The following is a 27737-nucleotide window of genomic DNA, read 5'->3' as shown; positions in this document are numbered from 1 at the left end:
ATTGACAGGCACGCCTCTTCAAGGTTGCGCCGCCTTTTATGACTGTAGTTTTCTTCTCTTTTTTTACTGCAAGCCAAAACTGGATGTAAGAACGTCACATGTTGTTTTCTCTCTCAGCGCAGTCACTGTGGTGTTATTTGGTGCTTAACTGTTGCAGATAGCGGACGGGAATACCGGTGTCGGGTAATGGAATAAGTAAAGCGGATTTTTCGGTGCTTTGGAAAATAGCACAAAACAACTTCTCTAAAAGTAAGTGAAGCGTGCGCATCAGAATGGCGAGTCCTCAAACTAATGGAGGACACTTGTTGTCTAATGTGACCAATAACATTAAGAAATGTGGATATCTAAAGAAACAGAAGCATGGACACAGACGTTTTTTCGTGTTGAGAGAACCCAGCGAGAGCTTTCCTGCCCGCCTGGAATACTACGAGAGCGAGAAGAAGTGGAAAAACAAGTCGGCTGCTAAAAGGGTGATACTGCTGGACTCCTGTCTTTGCATAAACAAGCGAGCGGACTCCAAGCACAAACATCTCATCGCCTTTTACACCAAGGACGAATACTTTGCAGTGGCAGCCGAAAACGAGCAGGAGCAGGAGAGCTGGTTTCGAGTGTTGTCGGATTTGGTCGAAGAGGGGAAAGTCTATGACAGCCCCGCGTCTAATTCCACCTCTCTTTTCTGTTTTGAGGAGGCGAATTACAGTATGATCACGCCGGCCACTGCCTTTTGCAGGGAGATTTGGCAAGTGAATTTGAAATCCAGAGGACTGGGTCAAACAAAACATTTGACAGGGGTGTTTAGGCTGTGTTTATCCAGTCGGACTATCAGCTTTGTGAAACTGAACTCGGAGGTTGCAGCTGTCAGTTTACAGCTCATGAATATCCGGAGATGTGGCCACTCCGACAGCTTTTTCTTCATCGAGGTTGGTAGGTCGGCTGTCACTGGCCCTGGTGAGCTCTGGATGCAGGCGGATGATTCGGTGGTTGCGCAAAACATCCACGAGACCATCCTGGAGGCGATGAAAGCCATGAAAGAGCTGTCAGAATCAAGACCACGCAGCAAGAGTCAGTCGGCTAGCACCAACCCCATTTCCGTGCCCACAAGACGCAACTTGAACAATCTGCCTCCAAGTCAGACAGGGTTGGTGAGGAGGTCGAGAACAAACAGCATAGTGGCCACATCCCCAATGAGCAAGTTCACATCCTGTCGGATAAGGACAGCTAGTGAGGGGGATGGCAACATGGTCAAGCCAGTGTCTATGTCAATATCTATGAGCGGGAGCCCCACCAGTCCCCTCTCCAACCGGAACCCTCTGAGCAGGTCCAATACGCTCTCCACTGGGCGCACCTGCCGGATACTGGAGTCCAGCCTCCAGCACAGCCGCTCCATGCCCGTCTCCAACTCCCCTCCCTCAGTCTGCAGTTCCATCTGCCTCTCCCCCATGAGCGGGACCCTCCCCACCCCTGATCCGGTCCACCGCCCCTTCAGCTGCAGCGCCTCTATCTCAGGCTCCCTCAGCGACGCAAGCTTCATGCTATGCAATGAGCACAGCTCCAGCCCAGGCGACACCTCCATTCTCCTACCCATCACTAGGAGTGACACCCACGACTCCCTCTCCAGCACTCCTCCCTCCCGGGAGGCCAACGATCTGTGTGGCTACATGATTATGGACAGGACCAATGACCAACGGCAGGCGTGCCAGGAGGAGGACTTGACATCGGAGAAGGCGTACAGGAAGAGAACATACTCCCTCACCACACCACGCCATCAGCGGGTGCCTGCCCAGCTGTCCTCTGCCTCGTTGGATGAGTACACCCTAATGCGGGCTGCCCACCACACCAACAGCGGGCACCACTCCGGGCGCAGCTCCATCTCCGCCTCCCCAAATGTGTCCTACCCCAAATCCAATGGTAATCAAGTAGGGGATGATGGCTATATGCCTATGATGGTGGGCGTGGCAGCACCGCCCAGGGGCAACAACAGCAAGGCAGATGCTTACATGCCCATGAGCCCCATGTGTGTTTCGGCTCCCAAGCAGATCATTAACCCCTTGGCCCAAAACCACCGGTACGAGGCTGGCGACCAGACCAACTCACCCAGCAGCGGAGGCTCCTTGGAGGACAGTGGTTACATGAGGATGTGGTGCGGCTCCAAGTCGTCCGTTGAAAGCCCAGACAGCCGCTCGACCTACATGAACATGTCCCCTCGCAACGCCGCTTACACCACCTCGCAGACCCCCCCGGACTACTTCCTAGACCAGCTTCCGGGTCGTGGGCCTCCCATCACACCCATCTACTCCACAGACTCCCTGCCACGCTCCATCAAACTCCACCAGGCTTCCAAGGAGGCGGGGGACACTGGTGACCAGTACGTCCTGATGAGCCCGCAAGGCAATCAGTCGCTAGGTAGGGAGTCAGACGACGACTACTACTCAGTGATGACCAATCCGGCCCCGCCCAACTCCTCGGTGCCCTCGCCCATCAGACAGAGCCGGGGGACTGAGAGCCTGACATCCCACCGGGGGAGAATGGGGCGACACAACCGGCTATCTCTGGACAGCTGTAGGATCCTACCCAGCATGAACAAGCACCTCTTGCCCGGGGAACCCAGGAGCCCGGGCGAGTATATCAACATAGACTTCAGTGAGGGCACCAAGTACTCCCCGCCGTCAGCATCCAATGAGAGCCAGGAGTCGTCTCTGGGCTCCAGCGGCGGCCAGCCGAGGTCCCCTTTCTCCGACTACATGAACCTGCACCACGTCGTCTCACACTCACCCAAGGCCGGAGACACCCCTGATCGACGGTTGGACACGGTCCCTGAGTCATCCCTGTGCCCTTGTCCGGATGGGGAGGGAGTGTACCGTCTCAGATCGAAGAGGGATTCCAAGTGCCCCCAGAGAGGCAAGGATGAGTACACAGAGATGACATTTGGACTTGGAATGGCCAACATGCCTCCCCAGTTCCTCCCTCAGACCTCAACAAGGTACAGTACACTCAGTACTCTAGCCATAATGTAAGTTGTAATAGCGTTATTCAGCAACGTTATTTGGCTAGTCATAGATTAATAGATTTCCCTGGCACAGCAGGCACTTTATGTGGTGTTTGTAGGTGGATTTGAGTTCATGATAAGGATAAAATATTTTCTGTATCTATCTATGGATGTTTGGTAATATACCATGTATTGTAATACATATTAACTCTATTTATTATCTTCAGCCCCAGTGCCAGAGAGAAGAGGCTATCCCTGGGTGAGCAGGGCCTCCCGGGGGGCATGGGGGTGTTCCTCCTTGGTGCGGCCACCCCCGTGGATCCTGACAGGGCCGCCAAGGTGATCCGGGCCGACCCCCATGGCCGCAGGCGGCACAGCTCTGAAACCTTCTCCTCTACGGCTACCGTCACCCCCGTGTTCCCCTCGTTCGCCCATGGGGATGCCAAACACCACAGCTCGGTGGAGAACCTGTCGGTGCGGAGCAGCGAGAGCTCAGACGAGGAGTGTGGCAGCCCCATGAGTAGAGAGATCTCTGGGGGCTTCCAGAATGGACTGAACTATATTGCCCTGAACCTGATGGAGGACAGGGACCTGGAGGGACCTTGTTGCGAAGACCTGACCACGGTCAGCTTTAAGCCGGCCAGCAGCTGCAAGGGAGCCCTCCATGGATTACATGTCGCGCCGTACGTCTGTTTGGGGTTCAAGGAGGCGGTCACCTCTGTTAAAGGTGAGTAATGCTTCTCTCTGTCTGTCTGTCTGTGTGTATGTGTGTGTGTGTGTGTGTGTGTGTGTTTAGTAGCTGGCTGGCTTTAGCTGCCCATTTCATGGCTGGCCAGAGTTCGTAAACGTAGGGTTAGAGGTCTGCAGTGGTCATATACTTATGGCAATGGTGCTGAAAACAACTTTGTCCAAACTTTATGGGAAGAAAACACGATACTTAAAACAACACATTTTTAGACCTGGGAGAACATTTATTTAAATGTTTGTTGACTGGCTGCCTTAGAGACTATACTTTGATTCTATGTATGGGGTGAAAAATGCGTCCAGCTCTATGGTGATCGTGGACATTTTTAGTTTATGGCTTCACTCATTTATACTGGAGGGTGCTGTCACTGTCAACAACGATAAGAGGAGAACTGGCATTTCTATTGCATGAGAGGAAAACCTGAATGAAGGACTAGCAATGAGTTAAAAATGAATGTTATTTCAGTTCGTACAGCATATCCCCCCCTCCTACTACTTTTCAGCTTGCTATTCTGCCATGTGTATTGCGATAGACGAGATAATGAAAAACATATGAGGGGAAAAACATATTTCGAAATGGACACGTTGAGATTATTTGCTGTGGTGCCCTTGGCTTTCGACTGCACAAAATTAGATTGTTCTGTTTACCACCAAAGATGCGTAGGTGGTACATGAATTCAAAACGGACCCGCAGCGTGACGAATGTCTGACTTTTGAAACACTGAAGTAAACAAGTGGTGGGTGGGTACGTAGGCACCATGACACTGCAGGACATAATGTTGCATCGTTGGCGTTATGCATGCCCTTTTCCAAATATAAATTACAGCAAAATTGATTTTGGGCACCAGCCATCTTATAAAACTTGTTTATTCTCTGTGTCATACTAATTATATTAGGGAAGGCACACAAATGAATATGGTTGATAGAATTACACACTGAAATTACACACAGTGTGCAGGCGGAGTGTATGCATGAACATGGACAGTGAAGAACGAAGGGTCGAAATAATGTCAATATAGATTAACGTTGATGTAATGGCTGAATGTTGGTTTGTTTACATTAAACTTTCATTGATCACCTATTGACAAGCATGTTTATAGCAATTATCAATGCATTGCATGTTTAACATATTGCACAATGGCATCACCTTTAGGCTTGGGTGGTATACCATATATGGGGTATTTGCAAATAGCCACAGGATGGTTTTTCAATACCATCAATACTGTTTAAATGATTTCTTAGAATTTTTTTCATAAATTTGAATATTTGTAGATACTTTTTATGTAAATACCTGCAGTCAACTTGTGCAATACGTTAGGAGATAAATAACATTGCGTTCTTAATTTCATAAGCTACATAAACTACATTATTATGAAGTTTATGGTAGACCCCAGTCACGTGGTGCTTGTTTACAAGCACATAACAATGAGACTGGAGCCTTGTAAGTCACTCACTGTTGTGCCGCATGCACCAGTTGATCTAGTTACAGTATGGAATTCACAACTAAATGTTTGCTATCTAGATATCTTAGAACTGTTGACTGTCTAAAATCTGCTAAATGCGCTGCAGTTGTGCATTTGGTTTGCTAATTAAGTAGCTAGTTAGCTATTTGGCTGAGTGGTTAGCTTCTTCCAAAATCAAGCATTTGCTTGGTAACAGCAGAGAATCCCCTCTTGGATCAAGAGCCTTGTTGGCTAATATTTGTTTTGTACATGCAGCAAATTGAGTAGCATGTTTGAGTTCCTTGTATACTTGTTTAGGTCAGAAACTGTACAAAATGTTCGCAATGCGCTCATTAGCATTTAGTTAGCATTCTCAATCGGATTTTACATGTACTTGTTAGTATTGCTAACCTAAGCATTAGAGTATAGTAGGGTTTGAAAACAGTGCCCCTTGTGTTCAGTGCGGTATTACCGGATGTCCTTGTATGGCACAAGGTCAGTATGACAACCTGGATACCACCCAAGACAAGTCACCTTATTTGTTTTAAAGTGTTTGCTAAAAAACATCAACTATACATAAGCAATAAGGCCCGGGGTGGGTGTAGTACATGGCCAATATATCACGGCTAAGGGCTGTTCTTATGCACAACGCAGCCGTAGTGCCAGGATACAGCCCTTAGTCGTGGTATATTGGCCATACACCACAAACCCCTGAGGTGCCTTATTGCTAGTATAAGGGGTTACCAACGTAATTAGAGCAGTAAAAGTGTATGTTTTGTCATACCTGTGGTATATCACGACTGTCAGTCAATCATCATTCAGGGATCAAACAACCAAGTTTTTAATGTCTGATATACAACGGCTTTCAGCCAATCAGCATCCCAAACTACACGGTTTATAATGACTGTTAATATACAGAACCAGTCAAAAGTTTGGACACACCTACTCATTCATTTTTTAAAACTATTTTCTACATTGTTGAATAATAGTGAAGACCGCAAAACTATGAAAAAAAACCCCACACGGAATCCTATAGTAACCAGATTCTTTCGATTTTTCAAAGTAGCCACTCTTTGCCTTGATGAGAGCTTTGCACACTCCTGGCATTCTCTCAACCAGCTTCACCTGGAATGCTTTGCCTACAGTCTTCAAGTAATTTGCACATATGCTGAGCACTTGTTGGCTGCTTTTCCTTCACTCTGCAGTCCAACTCATCCCAAACGATCTCAATTGGGTTGAGGTCGGGTGATCGTGGAGGCCAAGTCATCTTATGCAGCACTCCATCACTCTCCTTATTGGTCATATAACCCTTACAAAGCCTGGATGTATGTTGGGTCATTGTCCTGTTGAAAAACAAATGATAGTCCCACTAAGCGCAAACCAGATGGGATGGTGTATCGCTGCAAAATGCTGTGATAGCCATGTTGGTTAAGTGTGCCTTGAATTCTAAATAAATCACAGACCATGTCACCAGCAAAGCACCCCTACACCATCAATCCACCTCCTCCATGGTAGGAACCACACATGCGGAGATCATCCGTTCACCTACTCTGCGTCTCACAAAGACATTTTTGGTCCCAAAAATCTAAAATTTGAACTCATCAGACCAAATGACAGACTTCCACCGGTCTAATGTCCATTGCTCGTGTTTCTTGACCCAAACAAGTCTCTTCTTCTTACTGGTGTCCTTTAGTAGTGGTTTATTTGCCGCAATTTGACCATGAAGGCCTGATTCACAGTCTCCTTTGAATAGTTGATGTTGAGATGTCTGTTACTTGAACTCTGTGAAGCATTTATTTTGGGATGCAATCTGTGGTGCAGTTAACTCTAATAAACTTATCCTCTGCTGCAGAGGTAACTATGGGTCGTCCTTTCCTGTGGCGGTCCTCATGAGAGACCGTTTCATCATAGCGCTTGATGTTTTTTGCGACTGCACTTGAAGAAACTTTCAAAGTTCTTGAAATGTTCCATATTGACTGACCTTCATGTCTTAACGTAATGATGGACTGTCATTTCTCTTTGCTTATTTCTGCTGTTCTTGCCATAATATGGACTTGGTCTTTTACCAAGTAGGGCTATCTTCTGTATCCCACCCCTATCTTGCCAAAACACAACTGATTGGCTCAAACGTGTGAAGAAGGAAAGAAATTCCACAAATGAACTTTTAACAAAACTGGTTGAGAGAATGCCAAGAGTGTGCAAAGCTGTCATCAAGGCCAAGGGTGGCTATTTTGAAGAATCTCAAATATATATAAAATATTTTGATTTGTTTTACACATTATTTAGTTACTACATCATTCCGTGTGTTATTTTATAGTTTTGATGTCTTCACTAATATTCCACAATGTAGAAAATAGTACAAATAAATGCAAACCCTTGAATGAGTAGGTGTCCAAACTTTTTGACTGGTACTGTACTACTATAATAACACTTTTCACGTTATTCATTCATAAATACTTATCTGCAGAGCTCGTATGCAAATCCTTCAGAGATCTGTTTAGGAAAGTGCTGTGAGAATGCTGTACTCAAAGTAGGGATCCATCCTAACCAAGCTAGATCATCTTGTCAGTGTTTTATGACATGTCAGCCCTTGGCAGCTCCTTATACACTGCCTGTTCCTTCCATGCCTCAGTCAGAAAGGCAGGCAGGCAATAAAATGTGTTGCAGCACCAAGCAACCATCACTAAATCATCCAAGGCATATCACAGGTCCATCTCACAGTCCTGGTGTCATTGGGGTCAGTATTCTGGCTCAGAATAGTCCCTGTGGCAGCTATAAACAAACCAATGTTCCAGTCTCAGGGGCAAGGCACAAAGAGTCAGTGTTTTGGCAGTCATTCACTCATTGTACCTTGTAAACATTGAGGTGCAGGAGACTTGTTGACAGGTGAGGGTTTTTTAGTTGCCCTCCCCTTGTACTTTTGTCAAACACAATTAGTGTGTGTGTGTACTTTTGTCAAACAGTGTGTGTGTGTGTGTGAGTGAGAGACTGTTTCTCTGTGTGTGAGGCCTCATCCATGTTACGCGTCCCTTGGATGTGGCATCCATGCCAATGTCTTTCATGAGTTTGGCTAGTCGCTCCGCAGGTCAGAAAAACAAGTGAGCTCGTTGTTTACTAGACTCCAGGTAATGACGAAGTGTCACGCTCAGAGTTCCTGTCTGTGTTGCAAAGGCTGCTGGGAGGGATGGGTCAACTGAACACTATTGGGTTTTTGTTCCCTATTGGCCCAGTGAGGGGCCTGAACTGGGGGGATTTGCGACCTTTATATTTTCCAATGAGGCCCTGGGATGGGGCAAAAAAAACATCAACATGTACATGTGGACTTGCATGGACATAGTACAAATGACAGAGGTGGTTGTTGTTGTTAGGTGATGTAATTGTTGTCATGGTTACCTGCGTCAAACCTATTAGCTCTGATTTTATTGAAGTGATAATGCCCTCTTAGCCGATGTTTGGAGGATATATTGGCACAGATGTTGTTAGGCAAACCGTGAAAATATATCCTCCAAACACTGGCTTCGAGAGCATTATCACTTTCATACAACGAGTTACCAACATTGACATTTAAAAAAAAAAAAAAAAAAATGTATTCATACCATTTCATCCTTCCACAAGACAGTCCTACCCAAGCCGGTTGGTCGTTCACTCTATCGGTTTGGTTTCCAGAGATGCGATCCAGTCATTCAGTCTTTTTGTTCTGTATCTATGGATGCGACCCAGATGTTCGTTCTAAATGTTCCATTGCCATACTGGCTGGCAATGTTCTTATCGCTTGCTAGCTAGCCAACTGCGACTAACTTACAGTCACATCAAAAAGTGCAGCCAGAATAACAGCATAGTAGCAACGTTTGCATTTGTTTAACCTTTCTGGTGCAGGTGTTCCGCTAGCGACCCACCTCGACAACATCCGGTGAAATTGCAGAGCGATTAAGTAAAGGAATTACAAAAGTCAGAAATAGCGATTAAAATTAATCACATTTGAAGATCTTCATATGGTTGCAGTCACAAGAGTCCCAGCTACACAAATGTTCGATTAAGTCCCTCTTTATTTCCCAAAAACTCAGTTTTGTTCAGTAATCAACTGGCTCCAAGGTGGTCAAAACATGCAGACGAATACATCCTAATAGTACCGGTAAAGTTCGTCGAAACAAGTCAAACGATGTATATAATTAATCCTCAGGTTTTCAATTGTCTAAATAATCGCTAATATTTTAACCGGACAATAGCGTATTCAATAGAAAGGAAAAACAACGAAGGGCGCGCAATCGGTCACGCGCGCTAACCAGCTCTGCATTCTTCCTCAGTCCTCAGTTTCATTCTTCTTCATTTTTCAGAAAACAAGCCTGAAGCAATGTCTAAAGACTGATGTCTAGTGGAAGCCATAGGAACTGCAATCTGGGTCCTAACCCATTAGATACTGTATTATAAGCATTCAATTGAAAATACCCACATAAAAAAAATCCCACTCCCTGGATGGATGTTCCTCAGGTTTTTGCCTGTCATATCAGTTATCTTATAATCAGATATTATTTAAAAAATTCTGCAAACTTTAGAGTGTTTTATATCCAAATCTACCAATTATATGCATATCCTAGCTTCTGGGCCTGAGTAACAGGTAGTTTGCTTTGGGCACGCTTCTCATCGAAATACTGCCCCCAAGCCATAACAAATTTTAAGCTGTTTTGTAGTGACATTTATTTGGATACATCCATAACAATGAGCCAATGAGGCGCAATTTCACCTGGCATACAAAATGTGCTCTCTCGTCAGGACACTGTTGTTCAGAGCTAGCCAACAACACAGCTTACACAATCACTTCAAACTGAAGCTGGAAAAGACCGCAAACTAGCTGCACTTTGTTTTGTTTTACCTTTTTTCAAGTGACATGTTTGTATATATCCCCCAAAATTATGCCAGCTAATTCATGATATCGACTGGCTGAAGATCACTGCCTGCCTGTCTTGTCCCAACTTCCGAAACATTCATTACTATGGGACAGTTGGAGGTTGAATTTTAATATTGAAACAATGTTGCAAATGTCAGCGAGACAGACCCCAGCTAGCAATGAGCAGTCTGCCACTCTTACGGGGGGCCAGAACTGATTAAATCAGCCCGGTGTCGGACTCTGCCCTGTATCAAAATGGATGACTACCCAGAATCGGCCCAAGTACATCGGCCGTTTCCGTCTACTGGAATTCAGACGCCTTTGCCAGTATCTTACCAGAATCCCCCCCAGAAGCGGCCCGATGCAAATTTAAATAAATGTATCCAAAATAACCCACATTGTTTTATTTTTTATTTATTTATTTAAATATTTTTTGTATATAAAAAAATAAATTAGTTACCCATACGCAAAAAAAACATTTTGTGTTGGAGGAAACACCATACACCTGGTAATCGTTGCAGCTTGCATGCGCCTGGCCCACCACATGAGTCGCTACAGTGCGATGGGACAAGGACATCCCGGCTGGACAAACCCTCCCTATTCTCGGGAGGGTTTGGCTGGCCGGCGTGGGTCTTGAACCAGCATCTGTAGTAATGCAGTTAAATACTACACAGGACTCTTAAAGAATTTCATTTAAATGTTAATTGTATGTTTTTGATCACAGAAACAATGAAAAAAATATGGAAAAACATATAATGAAATGTTAATTCTATAAAGCAGCCCATGTAATCATCTACCAGAGAGTAGCCCCAGTCGTCCAAAGCCCCAATGAATACATTTGGGCCAGATAACTCACGCCGGAATCGGCCCGTGCTCATTCCCTGCATCCAAGCCATAAGTAATACTGCCATAATAACAAAGGGAAAACAACATGTTTTTAGATTTTTTTTTTGCTAATTTATTGAAAAAAATTAAATACAGAAATATCTAATTTACTTAGCTAGTTACACCCCTGAGTAAATACATTTTGGAATCACTTTTGGCAGGAAATATCTCGCATCACACCCATTGGCTGTGCTGCTCATTCATTGAATCTGCTCCTCAAGGAAATCATGGCACCGAAAACAATGGATACACTTTACAAGAGAGCCAAGGAAATGGTTAGGTATGTGAAAGATTGTCAAGTTATTGCAGCAATCTACCTCACCAAGCAAAGTGAGATGAATAAGAGCACCACATTGAAGCTGCCCAGCAACACCTGTTGGGGTGGTGTTGTCGTCATGTTTGACAGTCTCCTGAAGGTGAAGGAGCCTCTCCAGGAAATGGCCATATCAGTCTGCTGATATGGACATTCCCATCAAGAGGATCCTCCTGGATTATGTATTTTGGTAAAGAGTGGTAAGCAGCCTGAAACCTATAGCAGTAGCCATTGCACGGATTGAGGGAGACAATGCATTTTACAGAAGTATGTTGAAAATGTTTTTGGGAGATGCGATGGATCAATAATTGGCAATTATGTCTACTTATGATAAGGTAAAAGGTTTAGGTCTCCATATGATATAGTAAATATATCCAATGCCTAAAAAAACATATACATTTATATGTTATTAATGTTAATTAGCAATATATTCCTATTAATTCCCATATATCCCCACGGAAAGTTTCCACCTCTGAATATTCCGCAAAATGTGCAACCCAAGGAGCCACCATCATTCTTGAAAATATAAAGAGTGGTACTCTTGGATATGTTGTGTTGGGTTTGCCCCATACATAACACTTTGTATTCAGGACATAAAGTGAATTTCTTTGCCACATTTTTACTTTAAGATGCATGTTTTGAAATATTTGTATTCTGTGCAGGCATCCTTCTTTTCACCCTGTCATTTTAGGTTAGTATTGTGGAGTATGATCCATCCTCAGTTTTCTCCGATCACAGATATTCAACTCTAACTGTTTTAAAGTCACCATTGGCCCCATGGTGAAATCCCCGAGTGGTTTTCTTCTTCTACTGCAAGTCAGGAGGGTCGCTGGTATCTTTGTAGTGACTGGTTGTTGGAGGCATTGGAAAACCTCCCTGGTCTTTGTGTTTCAATCTATGTTTTGAAATTCACTCTTCGACTGAGGGACCTTACAATTATCTGAAAGTGTGGGGTACAGAGATGAGGTAGTCGTTCAAAAATCACGTTAAACACTTATTTCACAGTCCATGCAATGTATTATTTGACTTCTTATGCACAAATAGGTAAGAGGTTGAATACTTATTGACTCAAGACATTTCAGCTTTTCAGTTTTTATTAATTTGTAAAAATGTCTAAAAACAATTATATTTGAACATTATTGGGTATAGTAGCCGCACATAAGCCTAAGATCACCATCAAATCAAATCTAATTTATTTGTCACATACACATGGTTAGCAGATGTTAATGCGAGTGTAGCGAAATGCTTGTGCTTCTAATTACGACAATGCAGTAATAACCAACAAGTAATCTAACCTAACAAATTACAAAACTACTACCTTATACACACAAGTGTAAAGGGTTAAAGAATATGTACATAAAGATATATGAATGAGTGATGGTACAGAACGGCATAGGCAAGATGCAGTAGATGGTATCGAGTACAGTATATACATATGAGATGAATAATGTAGGGTATGTAAACATTATATTAAATAGCATTGTTTAAAGTGGCTAGTGATATATTTTACATCAATTTCCATCAATTCCTATTATTAAAGTGGCTGGAGTTGAGTCAGTGTGTTGGCAGCAGCCACTCCATGTTAGTGGAGGTCAGTACAGTCTGATGGCCTTGAGATAGAAGCTGTTTTTCAGTCTCTCGGTCCCTGCTTTGATGCAACTGTACTGACCTCGCCTTCTGGATGATAGCGGGGTGAACAGGCAGTGGCTCGGGTGGTTGTTGTCCTTGATGATCTTTATGGCCTTCCTGTGACATCGGGTGGTGTAGGTGTCCTGGAGGGCAGGTAGTTTGCCCCCGGTGATGCGTTGTGCAGACCTCACTACCCTCTGGAGAGCCTTACGGTTGTGGGCGGAGCAGTTGCCATACCAGGCAGTGATACAGCCCGACAGGATGCTCTCGATTGTGCATCTGTAGAAGTTTGTGAGTGCTTTTGGTGACAAGCCAAATTTCTTCAGCCTCCTGAGGTTGAAGAGGCGCTGCTGCGCCTTCTTCAAGATGCTGTCTGTGTGGGTGGACCAATTCAGTTTGTCTGTGATGTGTACACTGAGGAACTTACCTTACTACCCTCTCCACTACTGTTCCATCGATGTGGATAGGGGGGTGCTCCTTCTGCTGTTTCCTGAAGTCCACAATCATCTCCTTAGTTTTGTTGACGTTGAGTGTCAGGTTATTTTCCTGACCCCACACTCCGAGGGCCCTCACCTCCCTGTAGGCCATCTCGTCGTTGTTGGTAATCAAGCCTACCACTGTAGTGTCATCCGCAAACTTGATGATTGAGTTGGAGGCGTGCATGGCCACACAGTCGTGGGTGAACGGAGTACAGGAGAGGGCTCAGAATGCACCCTTGTGGGGCCCCAGTGTTGAGGATCAGCGGGGTGGAGATGTTGTTACCTACCCTCACCACCTGGGGGCAGCCCGTCAGGTACCCAGTTGCACAGGGCGGGGTTGAGACCCAGGGATAAGGATTGATTGAATATGTCTGTAAACACACCAGCCAGCTGGTCTTTGCATGCTCTAAGGGCGCGGCCTGCAGCCTTGCGAGGGTTAACACGTTTAAATGTTTTACTCACGTCGGCTGCCGTGAAGGAGAGTCCGCATGTTTTGGTTGCGGGCCGTGTCAGTAGCACTGTATTGTCCTCAAAGCGGGCAAAAAAGTTATTTAGTCTGCCTGGGAGCAAGACATCCTGGTCCGTGACGGGGCTGGTTTTCTTTTTGTAATCCGTGATTGACTGTAGACCCTGCCACATACCTCTTGTGTCTGCGCCATTGAATTGTGACACTACTTTGTCTCTATACTGACGCTTAGCTTGTTTGATTGCCTTGCGGAGGGAATAGCTACACTGTTTGTATTCGGTCATGTTTCCGGTCACCTTGCCCTGGTTAAAAGCAGTGGTTCGCGCTTTCAGTTTCACGCGAATGCTGCCATCAATCCACGGTTTCTGGTTTAGGAATGCATCTTCCATGCACTTTCTAATGAACTCGCTCACCGAATCAGCGTAATTGATCAATGTTGTTGTTGGACGCAGTGCGGAACATATCCCAGTCCATGTGATGGAAGCAGTCTTGGAGCGTGGAATCAGATTGGTCGGACCAGCATTGAACAGACCTTTAGCTTCTGTCTGTGGGCAGGGAACAACAAAAGGGAGTAGTGGTCAGCTTTTCCGAAAGGAGGGTCGGGGGAGGGCCTTATTTGCGTAGCGGAAGTTAGAATAGCAATGATCCAAGGTTTTACCAGCCCTGGTTGCGCAATCGATATGCTGATACAATTTAGGGAGTCTTGTTTTCAGATTAGCCTTGTTAATATCCCCAGCTACAATGAATGCAGCCTCAGGATAAGTGGTTTCCAGTTTACATAGAGTCAAATAAAGTTAGTTCAGAGCCATCAATGTGTCTGCTTGGAGGGGAATATATACGGCTGTGATTATAATCGAAGAGAATTCCTTTGGTAGATAATGTGGTCGACATTTGATTGTCGAATTCTAAATCAGGTGAACAGAAGGACTTGAGTTCCTGTAGGTTGTTATGATCACACCACATCTCGTTAATCATAAGGCATACCCCCCCCGCCCTTCTTCTTACCAGATAGATGCTTGTTTCTGTTGGCGCGATGCGTGAAGAAACCAGCTGGCTGTACCGAATCCGTTGGCTTCTCTCGAGTGAGCCATGTTTCCGTGAAGCAAAGAACGTTAGTCTCTTATGTCTCTCTGGAATGCTACCCTTGCTCGGATTTCATCAACCTTGTTGTCAAGAGACTGGACAATGGCGAGAATTATGCTAGGGAGTGGTGCGCGATATGCCCGTCTCCGGAGTCTGACCAGAAGACCGCTTCGTTTCCCTCTTTTACGACGTCTTTGTTTTGGGTCGCAGGCTGGGATCCATTCCGTTGTCCTGGGTGAAAGGCAGAACACAGGATCCGCTTCGGGAAAGTCATATTCCTGGTCGTACTGATGGTGAGTTGACGTTGCTCTTATATTCAGTAGTTCTTCCCGACTGTATGTAATGAAACCTAAGATTACCTGGGGTACCAATGTAAGAAATAACACGTAAAAAATAAATGCATACTTTCCTAGGAATGCGAAGCGAGGCGGCCATCTCTGTCGGCGCCGGAAGTAGTAGAATCATGCGAAATGCTAATCGTCGAAATGCCAATCGTCCATACAGAAATGGTTTGTCAAGATCAGTGTGGAAGAGATTGACTGGCCTGCACAGAGCCCTGACCGCAAACCCCATCGAACATCTTTGGGATGAATTGGAACGCCGACTGCGAGCCAGGCCTAATTGCCCAACATCAGTGCCCGACCTCACTAATGCTCTTGTGGCTGAATGGAAGCAAGTCCCCGCAACAATGTTCCAACATCTAGTGGAAAGCCTTCCAAGATGAGTGGACATTGTTCTAGCTGTATAAGGGGGGACCAACTCCATATTAATGCCCATGATTTTGGAATGAGATGTTCGACGAGCAGGTGGCCACATTTTGGTGACTTCCTGCTAGTCAGATGCCTAATACGGTGTTTATCATTCAACTTCAAAGCCACACAATGACTGAATGAATGAGTGGGAGGAGAGTGAGAGAGAGACATGGCAGTTTTGCTAGGTACAAAGTACCAACCCAGCTCCAGCCATTCCAGGTATTTAGCGCCTCCCCGACATCATGTGCGTCTGCCTGGAATGCCACCACAGGATTGTTTTTGTACAAATGGTGCCCCTCAGACGAACTCGCAAACTCCCTCTTCTCTCTCCGTCACTGTCAATCAGTCAAAGGAGTTGGGACTCGGTGGTGACATTGTTGATAGATATTTTGTGTGATTATCTAGATGACAGTCAGTTGCATAAATAAAGAGGTCACAGGGACAGTCACTGTGTTTATTTTCTGCCTCATCAGCAGGCCAGGGCACCAACTCTGTTTACCTCTGTGTGCTAATGTAAACCCTATCACAATGATCTGAGAGTGTGCTAACGTGAGCTAACCCCATCTATCCCCATGATCTGGGCGCTCATCCTATGTGAACAAGGTGTTCAGAGATTAGTAGACGTGGCAGGCAGAGGCTAGGTTTAGGGACGTCTCTGTCTCTTTCTTTCTGGAGGCTAATAGCCTTTTATCTGATCAGGCGTCTCTCTCTCTCTCCTTTCGCGCTCTCATATATATTTGAGGTGTTTTGCCCTAATGGCTGTTAGCAGCGAGGGTAAACACACAGAGTGTTTTTGTGTGCAGACACACACACTTGGGCCTCCTTGAGAGGGGAGTGCGTGCTCCTATGAGCGGCGTGCGGTGAAAACAGAAAACTCTTCTTGAGTGGTGGCAGATGGCTCTGCATCCGGGAGGAAGTGCACCACTATCTTACCCTCAACCCCCACCTTTGCCCCCTCCTCCACCCCCACTACCTCATTACCGATGGACCACGAGTATGTAGAACACACGTGGCTCTGTCCCAAATTGCACCCTATACTTTTTATCACAGTGCTATGGGCCCTGGCCAAAAGTAGTGCACTATATATAGAATAGGGTGCCATTTGGGACGTAGGAATGAGCATTAGTCACTGGTGAGCACTGGACAGTGCCTTGCATGCCAGTCAAAGCAGGTTAGCACCACCCACTATTATACACTAATGACTACACACCATGTGCTGCCTCTGCTACTGCAGGTGCAGCCCAGGGGCCAGTTTAATGTCCATCAACCCGGGGTGAAGGGGGGGGAGAGAGGTGGGGGGATGAAGCCGTAGCCAGTAGCTCACACTCTAGCACAGCTCTCTGATATCCATCCTATCCGTGACTGTTAATCCGAGCCGCGATTGTTCATCTCCAGAGTGCGTGTTGAATCGGATGTGATCAAAGATCATCATCGTCAGCATTTGTCAGTGCTGCGTTCGGTTTTCGAAACACGCAAATGCAGTAGAATAGTGGAACATCACGCACGCCAGATGCAGATTCTGGGCTGGCTCTGGGCCAGGCCTAGTGTGTGTGTTACGTGTTTTGTTTGTGCTTTTGAAACCAGATCACCTCTTCTATGAAAAACACACACTCTCCCCTCCCCACCTCTCTTACTTTCTCTCTCTCACTCCGGGATCAGAAGTCAGGGAGCATGCTCAATGAGGCTCTGCTTTCATTTCAAAAGTAGATGAGATTATAGAGAAGAGAATATTAGAGCCAGTTTGACCCTTCCTCGCTTGTTTTGTCTTTCTCTCTTTCCCACTCTCTTCCTGTTCTCTCTTTCCTCTTTTGGTGTTCTTTTTTTGTTGTTGCATACTCTGTGCTACCTCCTCTTTGCATGTTTCTCTCTCACTCACTCTGTTTGGTAGTACACACAAACATCCCCTCCCAACACATGCACTGCTGTGTCAGTTTCCAGCAGGTGGCGGTTGCAGTGCAGACGCTGTGACACGGTGACTAAACTAGGACAGGATGTTCCCGGCTCCAGATAACCCACGCGGCAGGCGCCGCCAGGCAGTGCTCCCTTACATTTAGCCTCAGCAGCAGCAGCCATGGTTAGAGTTAGAGATGAGATTATACACTGTGTGTGGCTGGGGATTAGACACCGCCACCGTGTCCAGGTTGCTCGTTATGGAGGTGGGATGAAAGTGTGCATACACACTCTCAATCTCTCTCTCTCTCTCTCTCTCTCTCTCTCTCTCTCTCTGCCTTAGACTCATGTAAACGCACACCATCTTCCAAAACCATTCACAAATTTGCTTCAGTTAGCTGCGCTGAAGTTCAGCTTCGGCATTGTAAACTGCCGAAGTCCACCATAGTGGCATGTGTATTATATGTGAATAAGCAGTCTAAGGTTACATTCACTGAACAGCAACATATCAGAGCCTTTGCAGTGAGGTACAAGGGCCTCTGCCCCAACCGTTCCATCTGTAATGAGGTTTGCACCGCCACTTTGCTCTCCTGCTCTGCTCTCTAAGCCCCTACTACCATCACCGGTGGCCGGTCCCATTCTTGGAAGACCCAGATGGCATAGAGCAGCTCCACAACTGAAGGTGCTTCATCCCCCTACTGCAGTACTCTTAACCCCCCTCCTCCCTCCTCAGCCCCTACAAAGCTGCTGCTGCTGCTTGCTTGGCATGATACCGTCCAAAACGCCTCGCCCCACTGAGCTATAATAATAATAACCCTCCTTTTTCTTGATCTCCTTATTGTTATTATTGATATGATGATCATATTATAATAAGTAATGCCATTATCATTAGTAGCTGTAGGCCTAAGAGTGCATCCTGTTAGGTCTTAATACTGTAACTTACTTAGGCCTATATTTCAATACTTACATTACTGTAGCTTATATACGGTATCAATCATGAATTAATTCATGTCATCACACAGCATACGAGTCATTCATGACTTGAAATGCAATCGAGCCTTTTAGTTTTAAAATAAAATGCCAAAGTGACTCTTGAATAATTAGCTTAAACAATTAAATAAATAAACCGTGCATTTTGGAAATTGCATTCATGAATGCAACTGGTTTTAGTCTTTGCTGTAATGAAGGCTTTGCAAAAAAACAACAGACTCTGTGGTATGCTTGTAATTTATTTAGTGTTCCAAACGGTCAGAGAAATTATAGTACCTGTTTGGCACACATAATATGCACGCAGTACTGGCTCCTTACCTTATTTTTCTTGATCTCCAGTATTTTCCACGACTAGTCAAATTTATTCCTTACTTCCCCTTTATCTCCTGAGCAACCAGTAAACATTCCCCCATTTCGAGATTGTCAAGTCCTCTGCATCCATTTTGCTGTCACGTGTTAAGGCGTTCGGAGTTTGAATTTATTGATGTGATTATGATATGCTATAGGCCAGGCCCTATTGGTCACATGCGATGCATACATGTGTCACGTAAAGAGAACAAGGGTTGAGGGAATAAGTAGTATTTTTTTCCTTAACAAATGAGGGATTTCGGTAACAGACTTTTTCAGTCACAAATGGCTATAGTTATTATTGCAGCTTCAGCAACACGGACAGCGTGATAAACACAGTTGATGTTATGAGGTGGTCGCTCCAGCAGGGAGAAGAGTGAGACAACGGGTGCAAGTCACACAGTCACTCACTGTCATTTTTTGTAACACAGCTCAGCAAGTTTGAGCCCGGCCCGATAAAATCAATTGCGGTCGGACTCCCTCTAGTCGTGTGTGTGTGTGTGTGTGTGAGAGAGAGAGAGAGAGAGGTGCAACGTACACTTGCTGTTCCTGTTGTTTAGCTTTTTTTTTCCAACAGCTACAGATGTAGGATGTTAATTTGAGCCAGTATACTACAGCGGGAGATTAATCCTGCAGGAAATGTGGGTTATAGTTAATGGAAATGTTTTGTAGGGGTTGATTTCTTAGTTAGGGCCTTGACCCAGAGTGACATTTTAAAGTGTAAATTACAAACTTTAGAAGCCTTTTTAAACCTTGAATACACTGCAAGTTTGCTGTGCAGGAAAATTCTCAAACAAAAGACTGATCAAATTAACATCCTACATCCTGTAATTCGGAGTGTGTTGTGACACAGGCTCAAAATGTGTTATCTCTCCGAGGATGGAATGAATTGTAACAGGAGGCTGTTTTACATCTATCTCTCTCCCAAAGTCGGATATCAGCGTGGGTTTTGTGGTCTAAAGGAGTTTTTTGTGGTATTGTGGTAGCAATGGAAACTAAGAACCCTAACTTGAGGTAGCTTGACTAACTAATCATAGGAAATCTAAGAATTTAAGCTAATTGCAGTCTGTACTGCTCTATGTAATGCAATGATATTTAACATGCTCTTCTTTCATCCCCCCCCCCAGACTGAACAGGACAGTGGACAATCCAAGCCCTCATCATCCTTGCTCTGAGACGGACAGTCATACATTGGGGTGGCCGAGACAACCTGCTGCTGTAAATGAAGTCAGTCTGTGCCTCGTGACCCAACAAACACCCCCGCCATGACTAACTCTCTCGCCCCATCCTAACACTGGTGCTGTCCCAGAGACTCTGTACTAAAAAGTAGATGGGGGGGGCAGCAGAGGCTCCTATATGTGGCTAGAGGCTATATTTCTAGCTCTGTTTATTTGTTTAGAATTTTCCCTCTGGTTTTTGGTTGTGGCTCGTGGACTGTGAGTAGCCTGTTTGACCCCCAGGACATGTGAAGCAAACCCTGGTAAGGCACAGTATGTGTACTTAAACCCCCCTCACACACACACACGGTACGCAGATATTATTTATTTGCTTACATGAGTATGGATGGGTCAAAGTTTGTCTGTGTGTGTAAAAACGGACACCATGACCATTTAAGTAACACATTCACGAACAAATTGTTTAAAATAATCCAATCCCTACCTCAGAAAGAGCAAGGCCGCATACTGAGAAACGTATAGATATATTTAGGTTCTATTTATTTTGGAATGTTTCATTTAGACCAACCCAAAGCCTTGTCTCTGAGGTTGTATTTGTACTGCACAACAAAGAAAATCTGATTTATTCTACTATTTTCTTAAATCTAATTTAATTTTAGCATGCTTTATCATGATATAGTTGAAGTCGGAAGTTTACATACATTTAAATTGAATTTTTCACAATTCCTGACATTTAATCCTAGTAGCAATTCCCTGTCTTAGGTCACTTAGGATCACCACTTTATAAGAATGTGAAATGTCAGAATAATGGTAGAGTGATTTATTTAAGCTTTTATTTCTTTCATCACATTCCCAGTGGGACAGAAGTTTACATACACTCAATTAGTATTCGGTAGCATTGCCTTTAAATTGTTTAACTTGGGGTAAACGTTTCAGGTAGCCTCCCACAAGCTTCCCACAATAAGTTGGGTGAATGTTGGTCCATTCCTCCTGACAGAGTTGGTGTAACTGAGTCAGGTTTGTAGGCCTCCTTGCTCGCACACGCTTTTTCAGTTCTGCCCACAAATATTCTATAGGATTGAGGTCAGGGCTTTGTGATGGCCACTCCAATACCTTGACTTTGTTGTCCTTAAGCCATTTTGCCACAAATTTGGAAGTATGCTTGGAGTCATTGTCCATTTGAGATGTTGCTTCAATATATCCACCAAATTTTCCACCCTCATGATGCCATCTATTTTGTGAAGTGCACCAGTCCTTCCTGCAGCAAAGCACTCCCACAACATGATGCTGCCACCCCCGTGCTTCACGGTTGGGATGATGTTCTTCGGCTTGCAAGACTACCCTTTTTTCCTCCAAACATAGCGATGGTCATTATGGCCAAACAGTTCTTTTTTTGTTTCATCAGACCAGAAGACATTTCTCCAAAAGGTATGATCTTTGTCCCCATGTGCAGTTGCAAATTGTAGTCTGGTTTTTAATGGCGGTTTTGGAGCAGTGGCCTCTTCCTTGCTGAGTGGCCTTTCAGGTTATGTCAATATAGGACTCGTTTTACTGTGGATATAGATAATTTTGTACCTGTTTCCTCCAGCATCTTCACAAAGTCCTTTGCTGCTGTTCTGGGATAGATTTACAGTTTTCGCACCAAAGTACGCTCATCTCTAGGAGACAGAACACGTCTCCTTCCTGAGCGGTATGACTGCTGCGTGGTCCCATGGTGTTTATACTTGCGTACTATTGTTTGTACAGATGAACATGGTACCTTCAGGCATTTGGAAATTTCTCCCAAGGATGAGCCAGACTTGTGGAGGTCTACAATTGTTATCTGAGGTCTTGGCTGATTTCTTTTGATTTTCCCATGATGTCAAGCAAAGAGGCACTAGGTTTGGTAGGCCTTGAAATACATCCACAGGTACACCTCCAATTGACTCAAATTATGTGAATTAGCCTATCAGAAGCTTCTAAAGCCATGACATGATTTTCTGGAATTTTCCAAGCTGTTTAAAGGCACAGTCAACATAGTGTATGTAAACTTCTGACCCACTGGAATTGTGATAGTGAGTTATAACCGAAATAATCTGTCTGTAAACAATTGTTGGAAAAATTACGTGTCATGCACAAAGTAGATATCCTAACCGACTTGCCAAAACTATAGTTTGTTAACAAGAAATGTGTGGAGTGGTTGAAAAATTAGTTTTAAACTTAGGTTTGGAGTAATTATGTAAATTTCCGACTTCAACTGTGTATGATATTGTGAGGATGATAATAATATGATACAATTTAAGAGGATTTATTACTAGTTCCAGTTAGATGAGCAATGCATATTAAAGTACATTCATGTAGGAAGGACGCAATGATGTTGGTCTGTGTACTTTCTAGTAATGTCAGATCCTCATCTATCCCAGGCATTTACTGTATATGCAATACATTACCCATAATCCCTAGCTCTAACCTGATTTACATGGTAGAACATCTCAATGATATAGTTATGGGGGTAGAACCACATGATTTTGGTTCATGGGGATTGCCACTGCTGCGGTAAGCACGAGGAGTACCTAGTGCCAGGGTCCTGTTCATTAGGCATAAAATGGACTGAAACAACCAGAGTACTTGGACTTAAACGTTTGGTGCCCTAATGAACACTACCCAATTTTCACACCTATTTCTCAGATTGTAATACACTAGAGACACATCTGAATGTAGTAGAAAACAACAATTGAAAATGAAGTGGGAGGGGTAGACATTCATCAATCTGTATTATTTAATATGTACTACACTTACGGTTTATTTTCTCTGCAAAGGCCTTTTTGTGTAGATGTACATAAGAGTTTATCTGAAATAGGCTGTCGATTTTTGAAGAGATACATTTAGTCATGTTGCAATGAAATTACCAAACAATGTAAAGAAAATATTTTTCAAAACTATGTTTTTGGATTGTAAAATGTATGCTTTTACCTCCTCACAGTAACTTGTGAATACATCTATAATATTTAAAAAGAGATATCTCCAGTATATTTTGTTATCTTTGCCTTGTCGATAACAATTTACCCATATGGCATATGCAACAGTGAAATACATTAACTTAGTTTGGAACCAAATGTTGAAATTTTTGTAAATAAAAAATGAATTAAGGAAACTATTTTGCCCTTTGTATATTTATTTCTGCCAACTTTTGATGCTGTTTTTGTTACTGGAAACATATAGTGTATATATATATTCAACTGTGCTCACTTGTAGTGTTTGTCTTCTGTTTCTTACTTGAGAAGATTGAAATGTGAACTCTACTGCCCTACCAAGCAAAAAGGCACTAACTGCTTGTTTAGTTGAAAATGAGTTGTCATTTTTGCTACATTAAATACATGCTTAATCATGTGGACAAAATGGGGGTCATGTTAGCCGTAACTGCATAAAGTTGATGTGAAAGCAAGGTTAATAAAAGCCATTTTTCTCAGTTCCACGGTATGAGCAGTTGGTGCCTTTTTGCTCGGTAGGGCAGTATACTGAGAGGGCACAGATTGAACATACTTCATAACTGTTTATTGTGATGCTCTAAAGAGATGATTTAATTCTAAGTAGTTAAGTATTGCTTTTGTTTGTATTGATTATGGATAGCAACAGGCAATAATAAATAACTTTATTTACAGAGATCTCTCTCTCTCATACAACACACAGGGTCTTAAACACCCCCGCCCCCAAGACACTCACATTCTCATTTACTCATTTTCTTCTACGTGGGTAATTCAGTTCACATGTTTGTGCCAGTCTATATATAGAGCCCAGGAGAGGCTTTGAGGACAATTGCTATTGAGCACGGTGCGCGACTACAGTCCCTATCCCAATTACTTCCGGTTTGCTTTTCAGGAAAGGGAGAAGTTACAGGATCAAAGAACGCAAAATATACATAATGAAAAAAGCATGAATGAAAGGTCTGCATCCCAAATGGCACCTTATGCCCTCTACAGTGCACTACTTCTACCATAGGGCTGCAAGGTGTTGCTTTCAGATTAATGGATGCCAGAGCTAACCATAAAAAGACTATCAGCCATACTGTTGAATTTATTCTATTATTTAAATAAGTCCATGTCAACGAATTTACACTGTACATCAGTAGAGGCTGCTGAGGGGAGGATGGCTCATAATAATGGCTGGAACGGCGGCTGGAACGGTGAATGGAATGGCATCAAACATGGAACCATGTGTTTGATACCATTCCACTGATTCCGCTCTAGCCATTACTATGAGCCCATCCTCCGAAATTAAGTTGCCACCGACCACCTGTGCTGTACATTCTACATTGTTGGCGTTCTCTGATGGTACAAAGTGGAAAATGAACACAGTCAGTATTACCAACTAACGAGTTTTTGTCTCAAATGGCACCCTATTTCCTATGTTGTGTACTACTTTTGATCATGGCCAATAGGGCTCTGGTGAAAAGTAGTGCACTATGTAGGAAATAGGGTGGCATTTGGGACTCACTGGACAAACTCATGTAATGGGTTGAAAGGAAATGAACCCTCCCTCAAATCAGGATATTCCAGGCTTTTGAGAATTTCTGCCTTTTTCTGCTGCTTGAAATCATTTTCCTTTTAGAAGGAGACCATAGAAAGCTAATATTCATCAAATAACTTCCTTCCTTGTTAGTGTCAGACACAGGGCTTAATAGGGCAGCTAGAGAGGGTCAAGAGGGTTCTTTCTTTCTCACACACACACACACACACACACACAACACTCTCACATCAATAGGCCAATTGCTCCAGTTGTCAACCATGGTGCACATAGTACTCAGCTGTATTGTCCCTGAGGTAGCTCTATCCGTCCTTGGTACGCTTGATGGAACAAACAACACGCCACTACGGAAAAAATGCGTAACAGATACAATGTTCTCTCTCCATTCAGAATATACCAGCACATTTGCATCTCCATACCTCCCATCGGGATATTCCCGGGCTTCCGAGTATCGTTGCCTTTTCCTGCTGCCTGCAAACATTTCCCCTTTTAAAAGGGGATCATAGGAAGCTCATGTTCAGCGAATTACTTACTTCCTGGTTACAGTATCAGACATCAGACACAGGGCTTGGTTAGGCAGCCAGAGAGGGTCTCACACACACACACACACACACACACATACACACACACATAAACATACACATACACACAAACATGCAACTCTTGATGACTGGAGCTCAGCAGTCAGGCAGAAATGCAGTCTTATGTGTTCTGTACCCCCACTGAGCTACTGTTCTGTTCTAGTCTCACAGGCCCTGTTTATGGGCATATTTGTTCAAAGCTACAACAAGGAAAGAAAGAATGGATAAGAAAAGAAAGGGGGCCTTGAGTCTTCTTTGAGAGTGTGTTCAAAGTGTGTTGTCCTTTGATAAATACAAGGGTATGACCGCTGGTGGAGTGTGTTGTGGAAATTATTTAATCGGATCACTTTATCACAATCTGGAGGATATGGGAAAACATGATTGTTACTGCTGCTGCACACACACACGCACACAATTACAACCAAAATAACCAAACCCTTTCTCGGTCTCATTCTCTTTTGCCCTTACACCTACGCACCCAGCTGAGAGGAACATAGAAACACAAATAGAACCCCACTTGAAACAACCCCAGCTGCCTCGGTTTTCTTTTGATCCTGGGTCAAACACACATGACCGAATGTGGTCAAAGAGCACTGACCTCTACAAAAGGACCACACCACGACCGCAGAGTGACAGTGACATTTGGCCCCTCAAATTAGGGTTCCTGTGGGTCCCTTCAACGGTCCTTCAAGTTCTCTCCATCTACCAACATCTGGTCACGTTAACTCCACTGCTAAATCAGGGTTTTCCGAACAGTTCCAGACCATTAACTGTAAGAATACACATCCACCATCTGCCATCCGCCTTTTCAGGCTTTCAACTTACTCTTAAAAGTTGCAATAGTAGAATGCACAAGGTGCATTTTCTAAATTGGGAAGTGCATGAGCAGTTTTCCTCTTGTCATGTCGGTCATGGCAGACATTAGAGATTATTTATTTAATGTCCAGATCAACTACTCACTGGGCACGGATGCCAGTTCAATGTCTAGTTTTGAAATAATTCGGTTGAATTGTTACCCAATGTGAATTTAATGTGAAATCAACAAATTTAGGTTCAAAGTTGGGTGAAAAAAATACAAATTTCCCATACTCCCATACTTCCCATACTCCCGATTGGCGCAGCGGTCTAAGATGCTGCATCTCAGTCCTAGAGGAGTCACTACAGACCCTGGTTCAATCCCGGGCTGTATCACAACTGGCCGCCATTGGGAGTCCCAAAGGGCAGCGCACATTTGGCCCAGTGTCGTCCGGGGTAGGCCGTCATTATAAAATTAAGAATTTGTACTTAACTGACTTTTCTATTTAAATAAAGGTGACGTAAAAAATGTATTAAAAACGTTGATGACTTTTAAAAAATCCAATCAGTTTTTGACGTTGATTCGACGTCATCACATATAATTTATTTGTTGACATGACGTGGAAACAACGTTTATTCAGCCAGTTTTTGCCCAGTGGGTAGCCCATATCTACCCCAAGCCATAAGACTGCTTAATAGTTAACCAAATAGCTACCTGAACTATCTGCATGGACCCTTTTTGCACAAACTCTTTTGACTCATCACATACACTGCTGCTACTGTTTATTATCTCTCATGTTGCCTCGTCAATTTACACCTAACTATATGTATATACAGTGCATTCAGGAATTATTCAGACCCCTTTGACTTTTTACACATTTTGTTACGTTATTTCTAACCTTATTCTAAAATGTATTAAATTATTATGTTTTCATCCATTTACACACAAACCCCATAATGACAAAGCATAAACAGTTTGTAAAAAAAAAAAAGAAATATGACATTTACATACGTATTCAGACCCTTTACTCAGAACTTTGTTGAAGCACCTTTGGCAGCCTCCAGTCTTCTTCGGTATGACTACAAACTTGGCACACCTGTATTTGGGGAGTTTCTCCCATTCTTCTCTGCAGATTCTCTCAAGCTCTGCCAGGTTGGATGGGGAGCATCGCTGCACAGCTATTTTCAGGTCTCTCCAGGGATGTTCGTTTGGGTTGAAGTCCGGGCTATGGCTGGGCCACTCAAGGACATTCAGAGACTTGTCCTGAAGCACCTCCTGCATTCTCTTGGCTGTGTGCTTAGGGTTGTTGCGCTCTGGGGGAGGTTTACATAAAGGATCTCTCTATACTTTGCTCCATTCATCTTTCCCTCGATCCTGACTAGTCTCCCAGTCCCTGCCGCTGAAAAACATCCCCACAGCATGATGCTGCCATCACCATGGTTCATCGTAGGGATGGTGCCAGGATTCCTCCAGACGTGATGCTTGGCATTCAGGTCAAAGAGTTCAATCTTGGTTTCATCAGACCAGAGAATCTTGTTTCTCATGGTCTGAGAGTCCTTTAGGCAGTGGTGGAAAACGTACCCAACTGTTATACTTGAGTAAAAGTAAAGATACCTTAACAGAAAATGACTCAAATTAAAGTGAAAGTCACCCAGTAAAATACTACTTGAGTAAAAGTATTTGGTTTAAAATATACTTAAGTATCAAAAGTAAATATATTTATAAAAAAGTATTATTTACCTCAAATCTGTAATCCTCCAAGAAGCTAGCCAGAAACTCCAAGAAGCTAG

General features: G+C 43.9%; 1 protein-coding gene across 1 annotated transcript; it reads left to right on the top strand.

Moving 5' to 3' along the window:
• The first annotated feature begins 55 nt into the window (after positions 1-55).
• On the top strand, positions 56-20841 carry LOC112220193 (insulin receptor substrate 2-like). Its single transcript, XM_024381888.2, has 3 exons — positions 56-2980; positions 3214-3713; positions 20020-20841. Exons 1-3 carry the CDS (start codon positions 273-275, stop codon positions 20022-20024), a joined length of 3213 nt encoding a protein of 1070 aa, XP_024237656.1. The 5' UTR covers positions 56-272; the 3' UTR covers positions 20025-20841.
• Positions 20842-27737: the final 6896 nt, after the last annotated feature.

The sequence above is a fragment of the Oncorhynchus tshawytscha genome, linkage group LG07 (genome assembly GCF_018296145.1).
Source record: "Oncorhynchus tshawytscha isolate Ot180627B linkage group LG07, Otsh_v2.0, whole genome shotgun sequence".
Classification (NCBI taxonomy): Eukaryota; Metazoa; Chordata; class Actinopteri; order Salmoniformes; family Salmonidae; genus Oncorhynchus; species Oncorhynchus tshawytscha.
This window is presented reverse-complemented; position numbering and strand designations above follow the sequence as displayed.